The 19,556-nt window shown below is 44.9% G+C and overlaps 1 protein-coding gene across 5 annotated transcripts in view; it reads left to right on the top strand.

The window, feature by feature from the left end:
- TPST1 (tyrosylprotein sulfotransferase 1) overlaps positions 1–19,556 on the top strand; it is a 141,614-nt gene that overhangs the window by 111,789 nt on the left and 10,269 nt on the right. For 4 of the 5 annotated variants that reach the window (XM_016429270.2, XM_056819702.1, XM_007485677.3 and 1 more), the window contains one exon: positions 17,533–17,583. The exons of the other annotated variant lie outside the window; for it this stretch is intronic. In XM_016429270.2, the coding sequence (XP_016284756.2) occupies positions 17,533–17,583 (51 nt within the window). The remainder of the gene's footprint in view (positions 1–17,532; positions 17,584–19,556) is intronic. 5 annotated transcript variants of the gene reach the window in all.

Raw genomic sequence — 19,556 nt, 5'->3', positions numbered from 1 at the left:
TTGTCTAAGTAGGATTGTAGGTAGAGAAAAATGCAGCTACTTTAATATCTTATAGAGTAGTGCCTTGTGTACGGGGGTCCAGCAGAGAACTCCTCCCCACCCTTTCTCTGCCTTTCTCTAACAAACTCTGCCCTCGCAGTTGTTTGGCAGAAATATATCAAGTGACTAGTGAAAGCCGACATTTTACATGACCCTCTAATGACCCCCCTCCCATTTTTCTGTCGTTCTCATAACAGCTCTAAGAAAGAAGTGTCAGAGATTTGATCCTTATTTCGTATATTAAGAAACTGAGGCTCAACACGGTTACATGATTATCTCAGTTTTGGTTCCAAGCCCTGTTTGCTCTTTAGGTCCAAGCCATAAAGGAAGAAAGGAAGCAGAGACTTGGATCTAGAGCACAACTCATTCATTCGTGGGCTGCCCTCCTATGAAGGCAGTTCCCTGCAATAGCTGTGCCCCTTGTTACTCCTGTGGTCATGCAGCAGGGGCTCTACTGACCCCTGAACCCCGTTCTTTGGTTTCTGACGCCTACATGCTTCTGTCTGCCCCTGAGGGGCCCCGGGCTCTGTCACCTAGGCATCGTTGTTTTGTTCTCTTTAGTGGGTCTGCAAGGAATAGCGATGGCGACTCACACTTCTGTAGCACTTCAGGACTTTATGTACGACACGTTGATGTGGGACTTTAGGACGACAAAAACTTTAAAGAAAGAATCAAGCAAGTGGACCATCTTCAAAATAGTATTAGCCATGCCTTTAGGGGCCACGTTTGAGGGTCCTCTGGAAGCTTGGCCTTGAAGAAGAGTGAAGAGATTGTACTTTCTGCCCTCTCTGCAGAGATAGGCAAATGCTGCTGAAGTAAGAGGTCCTGGGTTCAAATATGGCCTCAGACACTTCCCAGCTGTGTGACCCTGGGCAAGTCACTTCACCCCCATTGCCCAGCCCTGACCGCTCTTCTGCCTTGGAACCAATACACAGTATTGATTCCAAGACAGAAGGTAAGGGTTTAAAAAATAAATCAAATAGAAGCGTTTGTATTTGAACCTAGAGAGAGATATACCAAGGAATTTAAAGATTGTGTGTGTGTGTGTGTGTGTGTGTGTGTGTGTGTGTGTGAAAGGTAAGGCAAGAAGTAGTTTATTGAGCACTGACAACATGCTGAGCACTGGGCTAAATCCTGGGGACATGAACATAAGCAAAAAAAAGATGGCATGTGCCCCCAAGAGCTTACATGTTAGAATGTAAAAATTAAAGGGGGGGGGCAGGATAGTCCTGGGACATGATGTTACAGACTGGAAAGTCAGAACCAGACCTGGGAACTAATGAAAGTTGGTCAGCCTGAACCTCTTCCCAAATGGAGGTCCCTGCCGAGTCACCGATGAGTTAAAGGGGTCTGCATGGACAGTGTGGAGGGGCAAGGAGCTGAGGAAGGTGATCTGTAGCTGAGATCTGGTGGCGAAGCCTGGCATTCAGAACCTGAGCTCAGAGGGTGCCTCACCATGTCTTTTTTGAGGCCAAGCTTCGTCATGATGATTCCCCAGCATTCCGTCTTCATTTCGTTTTTGTTTCAGTTTGCATGATCTTTACGGATGCTGTTTTTTCCCGGCTTTGCTTACTTCGTGTTGCATCAGTTCATCAAAGCTTTTCCAGACTTCTCAGTATTCCTCAGTTTAATTTACAGAACAAGCTTATTCCTTTATGGTCACAAACTCCAGTTCGTTTAGCCGTTCTCCAATTGATGTGCATGAACTTCGTTTCTAGTTTGTTGTGGTACTGTAAGAAGCGTGGCTAGGAATATTTTGGTGTATGCAAGGCCTTCCTATCTTTAACCACCTCGGGGATAAGCCTTGTGAAGGGGTCTCTGTCACGCGGCACGGACATTTTAGTTACTTTCTTAGCAACATGCTTTCTATTAGGGTTGGACCAATTCACAGCTCCACTGAATGGTCAAAGAATCCGAAGAGGCAGTCTTCAGAGGAATAAATCAAAAGTTCTTACTAATGGTATAAAACGCTCCATATCGGTAATAATTAGAGAAATGCAAACCAAAGCCGTCTTGAGGTTTTAATTCACGCCCCTCAGACTGGCAAAGATAATGAACAAGATAAAAACATGGGAGGGGTTGTGGGAAAACAGGCACCGTGGTGGACCCTTGGTGGAGCTGTTGAAATTATGTCCCCAAAGTTACTCTTTGATCTGGTTGTACTGCTCCTAAGCTTAGACAAAAGCCTAAAGAAACTCTTTAACGAGAAAGAAAGTATCTCTATATAAAATATTTATGGCAGCTCTTTGGTAGAAGCCCCCAAACTGTAAAGCAAGGGAGCTGACTTCTTCCTGGGGGGACGGCTAAACATATTATGGTAAATAAATATCATGCAATGTTATTGCTTCAAAAGAAATGATGAAATGAATAATTTCATAGAGAACTGAAAAGATCTCTGCGAACCAGTACAGAATGGAGTGAGCCAAACCAAGGGAACAGTTTATATGATGACATTGCAAAGAAAAACAGCCTTGCAAGCAAGACGTTAGAGTTCTGGTCAGTGCAATGATTACTCATGAGTGGAATATGAGGCATGCCACTCAGCTCCTGCCAGAGGCACGATGAACTTAAAATTCAGAGAGCCATACATTTCCAGGTACGACTGACGTGGAAATTTGTTTGGCTCCGTTGTATATTCTTGCTTATAAAGAGAGTGTTAGGTAAGATAAACTTTGAAGGTTTTTGTGTTGTGAACACACTCACCAGTGGGGTGGAAGGAGAGGAGGGGGATATTCTAAATCTGGGTAAAAAAGGGCAACTAAGTAGTACAGTGTATAGAACACCAGGCTGGAGTCACGGGACCCTGGTTCAAATCTGACTTCAGACTCTTTTTAACTATGGGTGACCCTGGGCAAGTCACTTAATTCCTATATCTTAACCCTTGCCTTTCTGCCTTAGAGTCATTACTAAGATAGAAGGTAAAGCTTTTTTTTTTTAATAAAAATTAATAATAATAATAACAATAAACACATCCAAGATAAACAAAACAAAAACAATGTCTTTAAAAAATAAACCTTGGTCTAAGATGATTTTTCTTTGATTACTCATACAGGTGATGACAGCATTCTTCTTTTTAAAATAATGTTTTATTTCCTCCCTCTAATTACATAGAAAAACAATTCTTAACAATTTTTTAAAATTATGAATTCTAGATTCTCTCACTTCCCCCTCCTCTTCCTCAAGCAGTACATAATCTAATATAGATTTTTCATGTGCAATCATGTAAAACATTTTTCCACATTAGTCATTTTGTGGAAGAGATCTCAAGCAAAAAAAGAAAGTTAAATATAGTATGTTTTGGCCCGCACTCAGAATCCCTCGGTTCTTTCTCTGAAGGTGTATGGCATGGTGTTGGATCACCGGATTGCTGAGAACAGCACAGTTGTTCATCAAGCGATATCGCTGTTACTATGTATGCACAGTGTTCTTCTGCTTCTACTGACTTCACTTTGCATTCGTTCATGGAAGTCTTTCCAGGCTTTTTAGAAGTCATCCTTGCCGTCACTTCTTTGGGTCCGTGGAATAGTATTCCATCATCATCCTATACTGCGACTTGTTCAAGCATTCCCAGTTGACGGGCATCCCCTCCATTGCCAATTCTTTGCCACCGCCCAAAGCTGGCGTTCCTTGTGGATGCCGCGTGCTCCGAGGTCAGAGGAAGAGATTTCTTCGTTATGCCCCTCACAAAGCATTTTCAAAGGACTGCCGTCCCGACTCTTGTTCAGAACGTTTGCCTTCCAGTAACTATACTGTGATCCACGAGGGGGGGGGGGGGGGGGGACCTTCCTTTTAGGAATTAAAGAATAAATTCCAAAATTTGGATTGGGAATTCACATTGCAACATACCATTGTCTAAACCTCATCCGAGGGCCAAGATAGGAAGGATTTCTGATTATTTTTCTTAGAAAACATTGCAGAAATAGGCCATTCTGTTGCTAAGCGGCTTCTTCTCCAGTTAAGATCTTATCTTTACTCTTACTCTGGGAAATATTAAAGATAATGAGGCAAAGCTGCAAAGAGAAGAGTATTGCATTTGGAATTTGAGGGGTTTGAATCCCAGCTCTGACACTTACTGTGTGGCCAAAGGCAATTTACTTAGTTTCCTAAAATGGGAATCATCTTCATACCACTAACTTTACAAGATTGTTGAAGGCCAGTATTAAGCCTTAAAATAGAAATGGAAGATATTATTATTGTAACTCATGATCCAAGCTCTGGGCTTGCCACCGACGTGAGTAAAAGGGCCCTGCTGCCTTATCGGTACTGCACAGCCTGTTCTTCACCCCGTGGAAAGTACAAAACATCACAAAGGACTCATCTTGGCCCAGAGTGAGACCCACCTTCACCCTGGGGACGTCTCTGGGCCTCCAGACTTGGAGTATTACTCCAAAGGCTGGAACTCTCCTTGGAAGAGAAGCCGACCTGGAGGTGTTCAAAAGGCAACCCCATGACCTCCTGGCCAGTCATTCCTTCCCCCTGGGGTCCCATGTAGCCCCCCAGCTTCATGGTATTACCCTGAGGGCTTGGACAGTCCCCTGAAAGAAAGAAACTTGGAGTTACTTGTCAGGTGCCGCCGGCCCATGCAATCTGCCCGGTCCAAATCGCTCCCAGTTGTTTTTCAGCAGTGTCCTTGGGTCTGACTCTTGGAGACCCCATGGAAGTAGCAGAAGGCAAAGTTCAGCGTTTGTCTCTTCCGTACGGCGGCGTGGTCTTTCCTCCTTCGGGTCTGGGGGACCACGTGCTAACCTCCACAGTCCAGACATTCCAGGGATGCCTCCAGGAGGCTGTCATTGGGAACTCCCACCCCTCTGCCACGTTTCCCTTCCCCTGGAGCCTGTTCCGCAAAGGCCCAAAGGCCCCCTGCCCTCCGCCACCAGCCGAGGCTGTGCTGATCCCCAGGCCCTCTGCCCCTTCCGGGTCACATAGTGTGTTTGTGTTCAGCCCTCGGGGCTCTCTGCGCATCTTTCCCGGAAGGCCCCTTTTTATAGCTCCAGTACAGAGGGGCGGCCCCCACCCCCAACAGCTTGAGCCAGACGATTAATCCTCAGTTATATGTCCACCACGAGGTGGGAATGAGCGCACGAGGCCTCCAGGCCCAGGAGCAGGGCCGGGAGCGAGTCCGCCCCCCTCACAACCTCATCGGACTGACCAGGAAACGGTGGCAGCCCCAATAAATGGGAAGCCGGGCCGTTTTGTCTTTCCTGCCCTGTCTTTCGTCAAGGAGCGCCGAAACACAAGACTGGAGGGAAGCTGGCAGAGCAACCGAAGCATTGGGAAGGCCAGAGAGATTATGTAAGAGTACAGATTACCCGTGGATATCGCCGTGTTTGTATCCTAGAGACCGTGAGTCACCGCAGGCCCCGGGCCCACGAGGGACCGAGAGCTTCAAAATCTGGATTCCTTCCTGCCCCGTGAAGCTGATTGGGCTCCTTTGTTTTCTCAGCCTGTGAAACAACCAAATTGTCTAATCCTTGATAAGAAACCCCAGGAAGGGATGCCGGGCGTGCTCAGGTTCCAAAATTATGGGGTTCTCTCTTTATTTCGTTTTAAATGCCTCCTAGATGGACTGCAGTTTGAACATTGGATTCTAGATTCATTCATTCAGCAGATACTTATAGAAAAGCAGCAGGGGATGGTGGAAAAACCACTGAAAGTTCTGAGTTCGAATTCCAGCTCCTTCTTACTGCCTGTGTCATTCCCTCTTGGTACCTCAGGGAGGTCTTCTGTGACAAGTGACAGTCTCATTAGACGACTGCTAAGGCCCTTCCTCTCCATCAGTGATCCAATCCCCATATCCCAGGGCTTCCACTTCCTAGCCAGATGACCCTCAGGCAAATCGTGCCATCTCTTTAAGGCCCAGTTTCCTGTCCTAGAAGCCATAGCATTTCTGTCCACCCATATTTGAAGTAATTCTGTCACAAGGATGTTGTGAGGCTCGAATAAAAGAATCACTACAAAACACGTGTAGTTCTATAATACCATCTACACGTGACCTTCTGTTTTTGTGCTCACACTCTCTGAAGGAGACCAAATCATTAGGGTCCTTGTCCTGTTTCTAATCCAGTGGTAGCTGGCGGCCCAGCGTCAATCAAACTCAAGAGCGCCTGCTTAAAATCACAGGGTTTTTACCCCCCATAACTGCAATGAATTTTCTGGAAATGGGGAGTGTTGTGCTCTTTTGGAAGCTTTTACATTTGATATTATTTTAAAGGATGGTTTTTAGTTAAGGCTTCAATTTCCATCAACACAGATGAAATGATTGCTTTCGATTCGGCCATTCTCCCACACGCAGCCTTGGGAAATGTTGGTGTATTCATCCTGCTGAAACCAGAGAGTTGTTTGGGGGGTTGTTTTTTAAAAATACAAGCAATACGAGTTCCATTGGATCCCTGTTTCATTCACAAGGCTCAGGGATTTTGTGGTTTGTGTTGTGTATGTGAGGCAGCTCGGTCCTTGGAGGTTGGTGAATTTGCCCATTAAACATCAGAATAATGTAGGTGATTTGGCTCTGCTACACCAAACGGAGCCTTAATGCAGACTTTCCTCATCTATAAAATCAGACGAGTGGAGCTCGAATGCCTCTTCTAGTTCTAAAGTTTTAGGATCCTATGATTTGACCCACTAATGTCAATTGCTTCCATAACTTCTAACTATAGTAAAAGCTTGGCTATCTATAATCTTCAGGAAATGAATCATTCTAGAGACTCATGTTCCAAATAGCTTTATATACTCCAAGACTTAAAAAAAAAATTTGACTGTCCTGGATAGAAATCTTCATAAAATTCATTGTATAATTCCTTGCCTACTTAACAGAGCATGGATATGGTGGGGTAAGGATTAAAATTTAAGGGGAGATGGGGAGACTGAGGCAGGTAGAAATTAGTTTCTCTCTGCAAGGAGTATTATATTTTTTAGAGGTTTATTGAAGATTAAGGATTAAAGAAAATACAGGATAAGAGACACGTGTCCAGGCCATAGAGAGGCCTAGACACAACCTCACCTACATTATTAAAAAAAGCCAGGCCTGCCCCAAAATGGAAGTCCCAGAGCCCCAAAAGCCTTTGAATCAGCTTAAATACCTTCTCAATCTTGGCCCATCTCAGCATTCCCGTGAGATTACAAAGCATTCTGGGGAAGTGGAGCAAAGGCTCGTGGGGATTGTAGTCCGGTATTCGAGTCTATTTTTTACAGTGGTAGAGCAAAAACAAAAAACAACCTGGAGGACCTGAGTTTGAATGTCAACTCTGGCACCTTTGTGATCTAGGGCCAACCATTGTACCTTCCTGGGCCATATCAGTGATGTAAGGGTGTGCCCTGTTTAATAATAATAAAGCTAATATTTTATAGGAATTACTCTGTGCCAAGCACTGTGCTAAATAAACACTTTACAATTATTATCTCATTTGATCCTTATAACAACCTTGGCACATAGGTGTTATTATGATTTCCATTTAACAGCTGAGGATACTGAGCCAAACAGTGGTTAAGTGACTTGCCCAGGATCCCGCAGCTGTAGGTGTCTGAAGATGAATTTTAACTCAGGTCTTTCTGACCCCGGTCCCAGCATTCTAACCACTGTGCCACCTACCTAGCCACCCCTCGTGTTTTTTAGACTAATACTAGGTTGTCTAGTCAGAAGGAGCAGAGAGACATTGACATGTAACAATCTGGAACAGCAGCATTCCATCCCCTCTGTCCCTAGCCAGTGATCTGCGTAGAACCCAAGGGGAGTCTGGGAAGTGTAACTGGCCTGAGCGCCATAAAGAAAAGTGGAGTCCCTCTCTAAGGAAACTCCCTCTGGGTTAGGAAGTAACTTCAGACATACCTCTCTGCCCTCATGGCTTGGATGCGATGAACCTCCGAGCCTTAGCTAATCCTAGGCTAAGAGTTGTTGCCCTTGTTGAGAAGAGTGCTGTAGGGAGCTGGGGGAGGTGATAAAGGCTTTGGCTACCCACCAGGAACTGAGCCAGGGAGTTTAGTGGATTGACCTGGTCATTAAAAACCTTACCTGTTGAAGAGCCCAGCAGCAGTCCTGGCCTTTGGAAGACCAAACCAATTGAGCAGTAGAGTAACCTGGAAACTCATCACCACAGAAACCATACCCTCCCTACCCCACCCCACCCCCGGGAACTAGGAACAGAACGGACATCATCACCCAGGAGTTAGGAATTGTGTTAATGTCACTCCCATTGCATTTTAGGTTCGTGTCTATTCTGTTTCTGTGGGAATGTGGACTCCAGGGTTAGGGAGAGGGAAGTGCTTTGTAAGCAACTGTGGATACTGTGAAATGTGATAAATGTCCTTGCTGAGAAATAGCTGCATCTGCTGGCTCTTTGTTAAAAGGCAGCACACTGGTAGGGGCTCATGAGCAATAATATTAAGTGATTAGTCACCCACAGGATTACCTCTTAGAACTCTGAGCATTCTCCCCCTCTTTATCAATGTTGGCACAAGTTAGCATGAACCCAGAGGGAGAGTAATAGGAAAATGATTGGTTTGGACCAAATGATTTCTGAGGCTCTTCCATGTCTAGTTCTATGATCCTATGAACCTAAGATGTTCACTTTTTGTTGATTTAGGATCATCATTAGCCCATCGGTGTAGTGTATTAATGCTCTTGGGTCTTACAGCAGCATAGGAAGACTTTTTGCCCTTGTGTCCAATGACTCCATCCTGACATGCTTTTCCAGGTTTGGGATCAGCTTTATGTATTGTCTGCTCCTTCCCTTATTGCCGACCAGCACCTGTCTGTGCTGCCAGCATGTCTGCCTAAGCAGCACTTCTTCCCTCTTGATTTCTAGAAACCAGACAACCGAGTTTTTTAGAATTCTATGAACAAAATGCAGACCGAGACTGTGGAGGGCTTCACCTTTGTTAGGTACGTGCATGCACATTATGAGTTTGGGGCTCTTTCCCCTTGCTTTAGTCTTGCTTTTTGTCCATGAAGACTTGAGTTTTAAACCTGGCTCTATCAGTTACTGGCTTTGTGATTTCAGAGCCCTTTCTTCCCCGGGGCTCATGAAGGTTGGAAGTCATGCTGAGGATGCCCAGGCCCTCCTCCCCCACTTGGATTCACTCCTCTGCAGCCCACTCTGCCCTGTCTGGTGGTGCTTCTTCTCAGCAGAGCCCGTTCCCATCAGGGTTGGGGAAGGCAGTCTTTCCTTTTCTCTGCCACCACGAAGCTTCTCCATACCCCCTCCCACTAGTCTGGTCCACTCTGACCCCCTGGTCCCACACTGAGCACTCTGGTCGGAGAAAAATCAGCTAGTCATCTCTGTGTGTCCGTCTCCCCCCGTGACTCCTCTGGCCACGTTGTTTTCCATGCTTGGCCAGTGACACGTGACTCTTGTTGGTAATATAATAATAACAAAAACTTATATAGCGCTTCCAAGTTTGCAAATATGCTATCCCATAATACCCTTGTGATGTAGCTGTTGTTATTATTCCTATCTTAGGGATATCCAAGACAAGGAAACGAGGCAGGCAGAGGCTAAGTGACTTGCCCAGGGTCATGTAGCTATATCTCCCAGACTCCAAGTCCAAGGACCTGTTCTAGGCAAGGTATAGGAGTAGAAGGCAAAAAAATTAAAACTTTAAAGGAGAATACACTTGTGGTCACTAGTCCTTAAAGTCCACTGCATGCCCTTTATGGCAAAGGACATGCTTGTGCTGAGGGAGCACAAGGTCCAGTTGGAAAGAAGCTTGGTTAGCCAAGAATATAAGGGGGACCCATTTTAAAGGAATGATTCAGGTAACAGAAGCCCTTTTGCAAAGTTGGTATTGTTAGATGGAAGAAACCAACAAGAAGGTTCAACGGCTGAGAGGGCGACGCAGCAAAGCACTGTGGAGTGCTCAGGGCGTGTTGGAGCACAAAAGCAACACGGCCATCCAATGCAGCTGAGGAAGTCTCCAGGTGTAACGACTTTTCGTGCCACTGGTCCCAGGCTTCCAACGCCGAGAGAGTGCGACTGTCTCTGTGTATCGACTTTTCCACTTAAATCTCCTTCACGCACAAGTGTTTTTGTGCACACTCATCTACATCACAGATGAAAGCGCACAGAGTGAAGTTGAGCTTTAAATTTTTTTAAATTATGTTTTCATTTCATTAATTCAATGAATAAAAATGTCTTTTATGACTTAGTATTGAATGAGTTTTTGCCTTTTATTAAGAAAAATAGCCTCCTGGCTACGTACCCTAATGACATGTGTAGTTCCTGTCTCTTGATGGCCAAGGCTTTCTTGTGGTTATAAATTATTGGAGAAGCTGTCCGAATAAATTTGGACCAGTTCATGGTAGTATCCTCAAATTAGAAAAGACACTGGACATAGTCCAGCCTGGCCCCTTCATTTTCAGGCCAAGGAAATCCTGCATCTGGATTAAAACCATTGAAATTGTTCTCCTCTGTAAAATGGGGATGAGAAGGCTTGCCTGTTTCACAAGATGAAGTCATTGTGACAATCCAATATGGGATCATGAATGGGGAAGCTATATGAGTATGAGTTCTTACCAGATAACTGAGTTCTGCATAAGTGAGGTGCTTGAAACATTTAAAATCAATCTGATAGACTGAAAATAGCGAAATCAATCATTTGTGCAGCTTGACAGGCTGGGTGGGCCCCACAGAGCTCACTTTTGGAAGCCCCTCCTCAACCACAGAGGCCCCTTAGACCACAGTGAGACCCTGCCTGGTTGCCCATGACCCTGTACTCCAGGAGTTCCAAGCTGATTTTTGCTGCTGAACTTAGGCCATGGAATAACTCCATTTGCTTTTTCTATCGGCCCTTTCTTCCCAAATGGTATCTGTTGCAATCAGAGCTTTTCATATGGAAACGTGTGGTCTGTGCCTCATGTAAAAGCTGCCGGGAGGGAGCCTTCATTTTTCTGTGGCCTTTCTTTTATGGTGCTTTTCAATATGGACTCTTGCGTGCTGGGAGAGCTGAAAGAAGCCCTGTAACCCCTCTCTGACCTCCTTAGACAAAAGCCCATGGAGCTATGGAAGAAGGGAGGTGTGTCCTGGAGAACGTGCCCGCTCAGTGCTCGGGCACTGAGATGCTCCCGGAGCTCAGCTCTTCCTGCCTGGTCGTAATGAAGCTGATTGATGGAAGCCCGGCCTTCACTGGACTCTTGGGTTGGGTTGGGTTTTATGAATTACCCTCTTAGAAGCAGTACCCATCTCTCATCTGTAAGGCCTTGGCGCCTGCAGGCATGCATTCGGTTCCAGGGGCCTCTGCTGGCTTCTTGCCACAAGCTGCTGCATGCAGTTAACAATAGATCGGCACCCAGGGACCCTCGAAGCCTGCCCATGTTGGAGAACATGCACTCTGGCCACGAGAAGGCGTTCCAGGGCTCCTGAAAAAGGCCTGCTGGTCCATCAGCATCTTCCCTTCCCTGGAGACCGTGCCCCTATGCAGAGAGTGGGGTCAGTAAGGCAGGGGGCTGAATCCCACTTCCAGCACTTCTCTGTGGAGTCGTGCTTGCTTACACAGATGGTCCTTTTCTGCCTTTCTCATGGCTGCAGGGTACGGATTGGTCGAGCCCAGAAATTAGGAGCATCTTCAAGCCTGACTTCCATGGCCCACCACCTCTTAGAGCAGAGGGAATGTGGAGTGCGATGCTGCCAGCCTTGCTTACCCGTGAGACGTGGTATCTGGCCATCTCTTTCCATCCTGCCTCGAATAGGTTTCTTGTTTTATTCTTTCTTCTCTCCCTTCCCCTGCCTGGAGAAAGTGGTTTTGGCTTCTCCCCCTTTGGGGAATGAGGAGATGGAAGATCACGGAGCAGAGATTTTGTTAGGATTTCACTTAGGTCGGTCCCCATTTTTATAGGTAAGGTCAAAAGCAGTCCTGTGGAGAGTCACACAAGGCTGTGAGTAGCGGGGCCAGACTCCAAACCTGGATCTTCTAACTCCCGTCCAGCCTTCTTTCTCACCTGCTATCCCATTAAGGCCTGTTAAGTGTGATGTTTTGAACCATGCTATTCTCCCTGTACCTTGAGTTGGCAGGGTTTCTGCTGTAAGACACTTGGATTTAGGGTGCCTGCCCCAGAAACAGAGAACCCAACCTCAGGTCTTTTTTATTTTAATTTTAACTAATTAGTTTATTTACTTTTAAAATCCTTTCCTCTAGGTACTGTGCTAAGCAGAGAGGCAAAAACTCTTAAGGAATTCTGGATTGTAGACTCTGTAGCATCTGAATCCATATGGGAAATTCCGTTTAAGCTTTAAATTCTCATCAATTCACCAAGTTTGGGTTTAACCAGAGAGCTCCAAAGCCAAATCAGCTGTCTGATTTTTTTTAAACCTCTATCTTTTAGGTATCAAGTGATAACATTTGTACAACCCAATGGAATTGCCTGTTGGTTCTGGGAGCAGGGAGGGAAGAGGGGAGGTAAAGAAAATGAATCATGTAAACATGGAAAAATGTTTAAAAATAAAAATTAATTTAAATCTCCACCTTCTGTCTTAGAATAAACACTGTGTATTGGTTCCAAGACAGAAGAGTGGTAAGGGCTAGGCAATGGGGGTGAAGTGACTTGCCCAGGGTCACACAGCTGGGAAGTGTCTGATGCCAAATTTGAACCCAGAACTTTCTCTCTCTGGGCCTGGCTCTCAATCCACTGAAACACCTCACTGCTTCTAACCCAAGATCTTTTAATGACACAAAGTATTATACCCAGGCAAGCTATTCATTTAACCAAAGGAAATGCCATTTGGGGCCTTCCTGTTTGTTTAAGCCCCATAGTATTTGGTTCTTGTGTAACCACTAGCTTTGTCATTGGAATGTGTCCCTGTTCAGCGGGAAAAGCATTCCCTGACTTTTGAGGCCAGTGCACCTCTGCTTCTTATTTATCTCAGCCTTCTGGGCTGTTTTGCTTACACGTTTGACACCAAACATTTATCTTGTTCTCTTATAAGCTATGCCTTGCTGGAGCCGACTTGAAACTGGCTGTTAATATCACAAAGGAGCTTAGGCTATTTGATGTTCCCAACGACATCCTCTTTTAGGCCACCCTCGCCTCCACTACATCCTGGGGCAGCCTGTGCCATTTTTAGGCAGCTGCAATTATCAAGAAGCCTTCCTTTCCAATGAAATCTGCTTCTCAGCAGTTTTATCCACTGTTTTAGCCAAATCATTCATTTTTTCTAATTCTGACCTGGGTCCAAGCAGAAGAAATATAATCTGTCTCCTGCATTGCCTTTTAAACCCTTCAGAGAGGGCAGTCTTGTCCCTACTTAGGTCTTCTCTTCCTTAGTAGGATACACAGGGTGTCCCCAAAGTCTTAGTGGATTTTTAAGCTGTTCAAGTTCAAAGTAATCACTAAAATATGCTGCTATAAAATAAATCCTTTAAATTGTTTCTCAGAATCCAGAATGAGAGGAATGATGAACTTTGCCCTAGAGGTACAAAAAATGCTTTTCTGTCTCTCAAGATTTATCCATCTTGTCTTAGGGTCTTCCTCTATCCTTTCCCAGACAAGCAGCCCACCCTACATTTGATAACTTGCCATGACCAGCATTTAAGTAAGGCAGATGTTGGAATCTCAGGGTTTATCTGAGTTCCATGTCTCCAGATATAATTACTTGCTTAGGCATTTTCCCTCTTCTCTACCATTACTATTCTTTTGAATAGAATTACATATATTAACTGTTTCTTAAATCAGCACTGTTTCCTTTCAAAAGCTCCTAATTACATACAGATTAGAAATAGGCTTTAGCCCCAGAATGTTTCATCACAAGTTCACCCATTTTCTTCCTCTTAGATCTTTCATTTTCGAAAGGCTTTTTCTTTTTAAATTCATTAACAACGGAAAATGATGAAATGTAATCTAGACAGCTTTTTATGACATTTAAAACCAGTACTTTTGTTCACAGAGATAAAAAAAAACAAGCGATAGGCATGAGAAAAATGTTCTAGTTGGAATGGATGGCTGAGCTAAGGATACAAATGATGGGAAGACAGAAGCCAAAAGATAGAAAGAAGGTAGTGTTTATATATTTGAATTCAGGGAAGAGCATTGGCTCTGGAGTCAGAGCACTGGGTTTCACATCCTTATTCTTCACCTTATTACCTCTGACCTCCCTCTGTCTCAATTTCTTCATTGGTAAAATGTTTCAGTTGGCCTAGATGGCCTCTGAGGCCCCTTCCAGCTCTGGAGCTGTAATTCTATCATCCACTATGTAGAAGGAGTATTCTGATTCTCATTCTTGTGAACAGGAAGGAATTCTGTTGGGTTTTTTAACAAGGATACCATTGTTTTCTTATTGTATATGGAGGTAGTTTGGTCAAGAGATGGGGATACTAGCTTCAGTGACAAGCATCTTGTTTGATTTTTGGTTCTGCTGCTTATTATGAGTGGGATATGGAGCAAGTTGTTTTGCTTCCCCCTGCTCCTGTTCCTAAATCCATGGAATGAGAAGTCAGTTGGTATGACCTCCAAGATTCCTTTCCAATCAAAATGTGATGAGATATGAAGCCCCTCTTGGAAGAAGTACACCATTTAATCAGCCAGCAAATATTTGTAGAGAACTTATTGTGTTCATAGCACCATGGTAGGTAAACTCCATGAGGTGCTATAACAAACCAGGAACTAGGTCAATATACCTGAGGTCTAGTCAACACATCTCCCACTTTGTTAAGGAGCCTGTCAATACCCAAAAAGGCTCATAGAGATAGCTGTCAAGACCTCCCAACTTGCCTTACTCAATTAAAGGTCCTCCTTCTTATTATATCTAAGTTAAAGTGACTTAATTCTATTTTCTACTTTCCTGATTCTGGACAAAGGCAATGCAGTCCTTCCCCATCTACCAATGTAGCTGTACCAAGCCTCTGGACATTGCCTTGAGACTCCAGTACGTCTAAAGAAAGCACTAGAATTGGGGTTGCTATGGATTCTTTTGGCAATCTGGCAAAGCCCACAAGCCCTTTCCCAGAATGTTTTAAAGTTCAAAATAAAATATATAGGATTACCAAAAAAAAAATCAATTCTATTAAAATAAAGATGCATTTTTCCCTATCCTGGTTCATTGGACTCTCTCCACCCCCCCCCAAAAGAACCCCTGCACTAGAGACATTGGGGCAGGGGCAAAGTTAGCCCTTTTTGCCAGCATTCCCATCCACCCAGCAGAGGCCTCGATCCTTATCTGACAATCCATTTGGAGAGAGAAGATGTCCACAAGTGAAAAGTTACCTACCTATATACAAGTTATGATGACATAAAAGCTCCTTAGTAGCAGCATTTTGTGCATCCCTTCCATCCATTCATTGCACCCAGCAGACATTTAGTATTTGTTCATTAATGTCCCAACACAGGAGGTACTATATGATGAGTGATCAGTGAGGATGAAATAAGTAAAGCTAATGTTCTGAGTGAGTTTGGAAAAATGAGGTGGTCAGAGGAAGCTTCACGGGAGAGAAGGGATATGAGCTGGGCCTCAGTTTGAGTTTGAAATCGCTGGGAGCTTTGACTTAGCCTATCCCACTTATTTGGGGTGTTTCCTCTCCATTAGTGTTGGCCCTTGTCCAGCTCTCTGCACGGCGATGAAAATAGCAAGGCCTCAGAGTTTTATTGGGCTGGAAAGCTGTATTTGATTTTAAACTGTAATTAATCCCTCTGAGATCTGGAACATTGTCTTGTGAATTATTTATGATATATTCCAGGAAATGTTGAAGAAGAAGGGTTTTAATTGCCAGATGAGGGAAAACTTTTTAATTTGCGGAAATAACCATCATGTAAGTTACATATTTAATTGCTTTACTTCATCCCTCCATCGTCCCCCTTTGCTGCTGCACATGATATGGAGGTGACCCCGGGTCTTGAAGCTTGGGTCAATGAAGCTCAAGCCATGGCAGTAAAGCTGACAGATGTGGGCAGAGGGCAAAATCTCTTGTCTAAGAACCCACCTTGCTAAGTTTAAGGAGACTCCAGCAGGCAGTGAATTTAATCACATAAAGGCCATCGCCTAACTCAGAGTTTTCTACCTGGTGAAGCATGCCACTTTCTTGGGCAACACGAGTTCCTCTAATGAGTCCCATGATGCAGTGGCCAAAGTCATTGGATATTGTCAAGTGCAACTGATTCCCTTATAAATCCACCTTTTTCTGTGGAAAAAAAAATCAAAAGTTGATAAAAAATGCAACTGACAAAGCAAATGGGGTCTGATGGACAGTAACATGGTACAACAGAAAAAGCACTAACTTTGGAAGTAGAGGATTTGGGTTCAATCCTTTCTCATTCATTTTCTGTGTGACCTTGGGCAAGTCACTCACTGTGCCTCAGTGATCTCATCTGTTAAATAAAAGTTTTGGATTAGATCCCTTTCATCTCTAATTGTTTGCTCCTGTGACAGTGATTGCAATTTAGTAATTATTTAACACAGTGTGGACAAGAGATTACAGTTAACTAGTATTGGGAAGGCTCAAGACCCAGATGACTTATCTGCTGTACTTAAAGGAAGTATATAAACTCTAGGTTTGATGGTTTTTTGGTAGATGTTAAAAAGTACCCTCTTTTACAGTCCGTTACCTTTCTCAATAGCATTCTTTTTGGTAAGTATAGTATACTCATGCAGTTTCCCCAAAAGTAGTTTTCAAAAACTTTTTAAAGCCTTTTAAAATTTAAAAAAATGTGAAAAATGGTTATAAATCATTATGAGAAACACATAGTCATTAAAATCAAATACTATTTTATTTTGATCATAAGGACTTTTACCCATAGATATCTGTTTATTTTTGGTGATGTTGTATAGTTAGAATTTGTTTGGGTATTAAAAAATTGTAAGAAATTTCTGGTTTTATTGGAAGAAAAGCCAAGACAAGAACTATTTGCATAGATAGTTGTATGAAAAGTAGCAACGATCAACTTAGTTTAAAGGTGGAGCATCATTACATAAAGTTTGGAGGCCATTATACTAGGATGTCAAAGGGCTCTGAGCTGTGTGAGTTTAGAGAATGTCCACAACAAAGAAGTCAGAAGTCCTTAAAGTACGGACTTGTATCATCCATAGTTTCAGCAGACATGGGACTTGTCAAGTAAATCTGTTTTGAAAGGGGGAAAATCTTCTTGTCAAGAAAGGTAAAGTCAAATTTAAATATCATTCCTGAGTGCTAAAAGTCTTTCCACAAGCTGTGGAAGATGTGTGCGTGTTACATGGCAAAGGCTGTTCAAGGCTGACTGTCTCCCTTGGCTGACTTGATTGGAGCTTGGGTTTGGGGAGCACGGGTTTTTCGGACACTCTGGGAACTTTCCCAGGCAGAAATGGAGCCAAAAATGGCGTAGGAAGGAATTAGAGCTGATGGGAAGCTTTCCCATCTGCTGCTCTAACTGGCACATTCCCTGCTGGTCCTTAAGCACCCACGCACAGACCTGGGCAGGACTTGGGAAGCCAGAGGGGTGCTGCCACCCCGTACCAGCCCTTGATCCTCCTGGGGCCAAAGGCCTAGGAACAAGCTGCAGAGAGGACGTTGTTTCAAGTGTGGCCCACTTTGTTTTTTCAGGTCTATAAAGGAGAATTTCAGCTTCCTGATTTCCTGAAAGACAAACCTCAGGTACAGTATCTACTCGCTGTCTTTGATGGGTGCCGCACGGACTCTGCGACTGCCCATCAGAGGTAACGCTGGGTATTGGGGAGGGGCGACCGAGGGGCTCTCTGCATGCCACTGCTTTGGTAAGACGGCCTGCCCGCAGCATCCTTTGAGCTGTTTTCTGGAGCTTTTCGATTTATGGAAGCGTGTCACTGCCGTGAGCAGACCCGTGGCCATCCTCCCTCAGATGGGGAGCGATGGAAGGTGGGATGGTTGCTGTTACGTCACACCTCTGGGCCCCTTCCCGTCCCCGCTTAAGTGGAGCCGTGATCTCATCGACACCACACCCCTTTGGGTGCTCCCCCGAGCAGGGAATATCTGTGGCCAGAAACACTTCCACCCTCCCGAGCACACGTGGGAGAGGGGGGATTCGGAGTCAGGAGAGACCTGGATTCAGATCTCAGCTTGACATTTCTTGACAGGTCTTCTCATGGCTCTAAGACTCAGTTTCCCAATCTGTAGAATGGGCACAATATTTACCCTGCCTACCTTCCAGGGTGGCTGTAGGGAAACTCCTTCCTGCTCCCTAGGATAGTGACGGCTCCTTCCAGCCCATGCTACCGTCATCAATCATGTCATCACCCCTCGCGCCCCAAATTGTAAGAGAAGATGCGGTGTCCAAGCTTGCCCCTGCCATGAGTCATTGCAGACTTCCCAGAGTTCCTGAATCATGTGCCAGCCACATAACCAGAACACAGGAGGGCTTCCCCAGCTCCGTCCCTGCAGTGGGCTGGCCCCACTGCTACACATTGCCGGTGAAGACACTGCCCAGAGCTGGGCTTCTCTTTGGCATCCGTAGAACAGGGACCCCACAGGAAGCCAACCTGCACAAAGTGAGGGTCGTCATTCTGTAGATTTGGAGTTGGAGAGAACCCCAGGGCAAATGGAGCGGCCCCACATTTTTCCCATGAGGAAACTGAGGCCAAAGGAGGGAAATGACTGGTCCAAAGCCACCTGGGCAGTGTCTGAGCAGAAGTTTGAACCCAGCTGTCTCTGCTAGCCTGCTCCCTCCCCCCCCTCTCTCTCTCTGTGTGTGTCTCTGTCTCTCTCTCTCTCTCTCTCTCTGTTTCTCTCTCTCCCTCTCTCTCTCTCTCTGTCTCTGTCTCTCTGTCTCTCTGTCTCTGTCTTTCTGTCTCTCTCTCTGTCTCTCTCTCTCCCTCTCTCTCTCCCTCTCTCTCTCTCTCTCTCTGTCTCTCTCTCTCTCTCTCTCTCTCTCTCTCTCTCTCTCTCTGTCTCTCTCTCTGTCTCTGTCTCTCTGTCTCTCTCTCTCTCTGTCTCTCTCTCCCTCTCTCTCTCTCTCTCTCTGTCTCTGTCTCTCTGTCTCTCTCTCTGTCTCTCTGTCTCTGTCTCTGTCTCTCTGTCTCTCTCTCTGTCTCTCTGTCTCTCTCTCTCTCTGTCTCTCTCTCTCCCTCTCTGTCTCTGTCTCTCTGTCTCTCTCTGTCTCTCTGTCTCTCTCTCTGTCTCTGTCTCTCTCTCTCTCTCTTTCTCTCTCTCTGTCTCTTTCTGTCTCTGTCTCTCCCTCTCCCCCTCTCTCTCCCTCTCCCCAGCTTTACCCCCTGAGAGGTAGCAAGGAGGACATCTACCTTCTGGCTGACACACATTCATTTATCCTTCTCCTCAGAGACTTTTAAGGACTCTGAAGTACATTTAACGAATCTCTTTAGGTCTAAATGGGGAAACTATGTTGTGGGTGATTTAAAATATTAAATTGGTATAAGAGGAAAACTTCTGAGATTTACTCACTGAGCAAAAGAAAGGCTGTTTTTGTCCTTCTTCTTTTGAAGTACTACTACTACTAACAGGGACAGTTGGGTAGCAGTGGATAGAGCACCAAGCCTTGCGTCTGGGAGACCTGAGTTCAAATTCAGTTTCAAATACTTACTAGCTGTGTGACCCTGGAAAAGCCACTGAACCTCTGTCTGCCTCAGTTTCTTCAT

Source organism: Monodelphis domestica, chromosome 2, assembly GCF_027887165.1.
Source record: "Monodelphis domestica isolate mMonDom1 chromosome 2, mMonDom1.pri, whole genome shotgun sequence".
Lineage (NCBI taxonomy): Eukaryota > Metazoa > Chordata > Mammalia > Didelphimorphia > Didelphidae > Monodelphis > Monodelphis domestica.
Note: the sequence above shows the minus strand (reverse complement) of the source record. Positions and strands in the feature narration are given on the sequence as shown.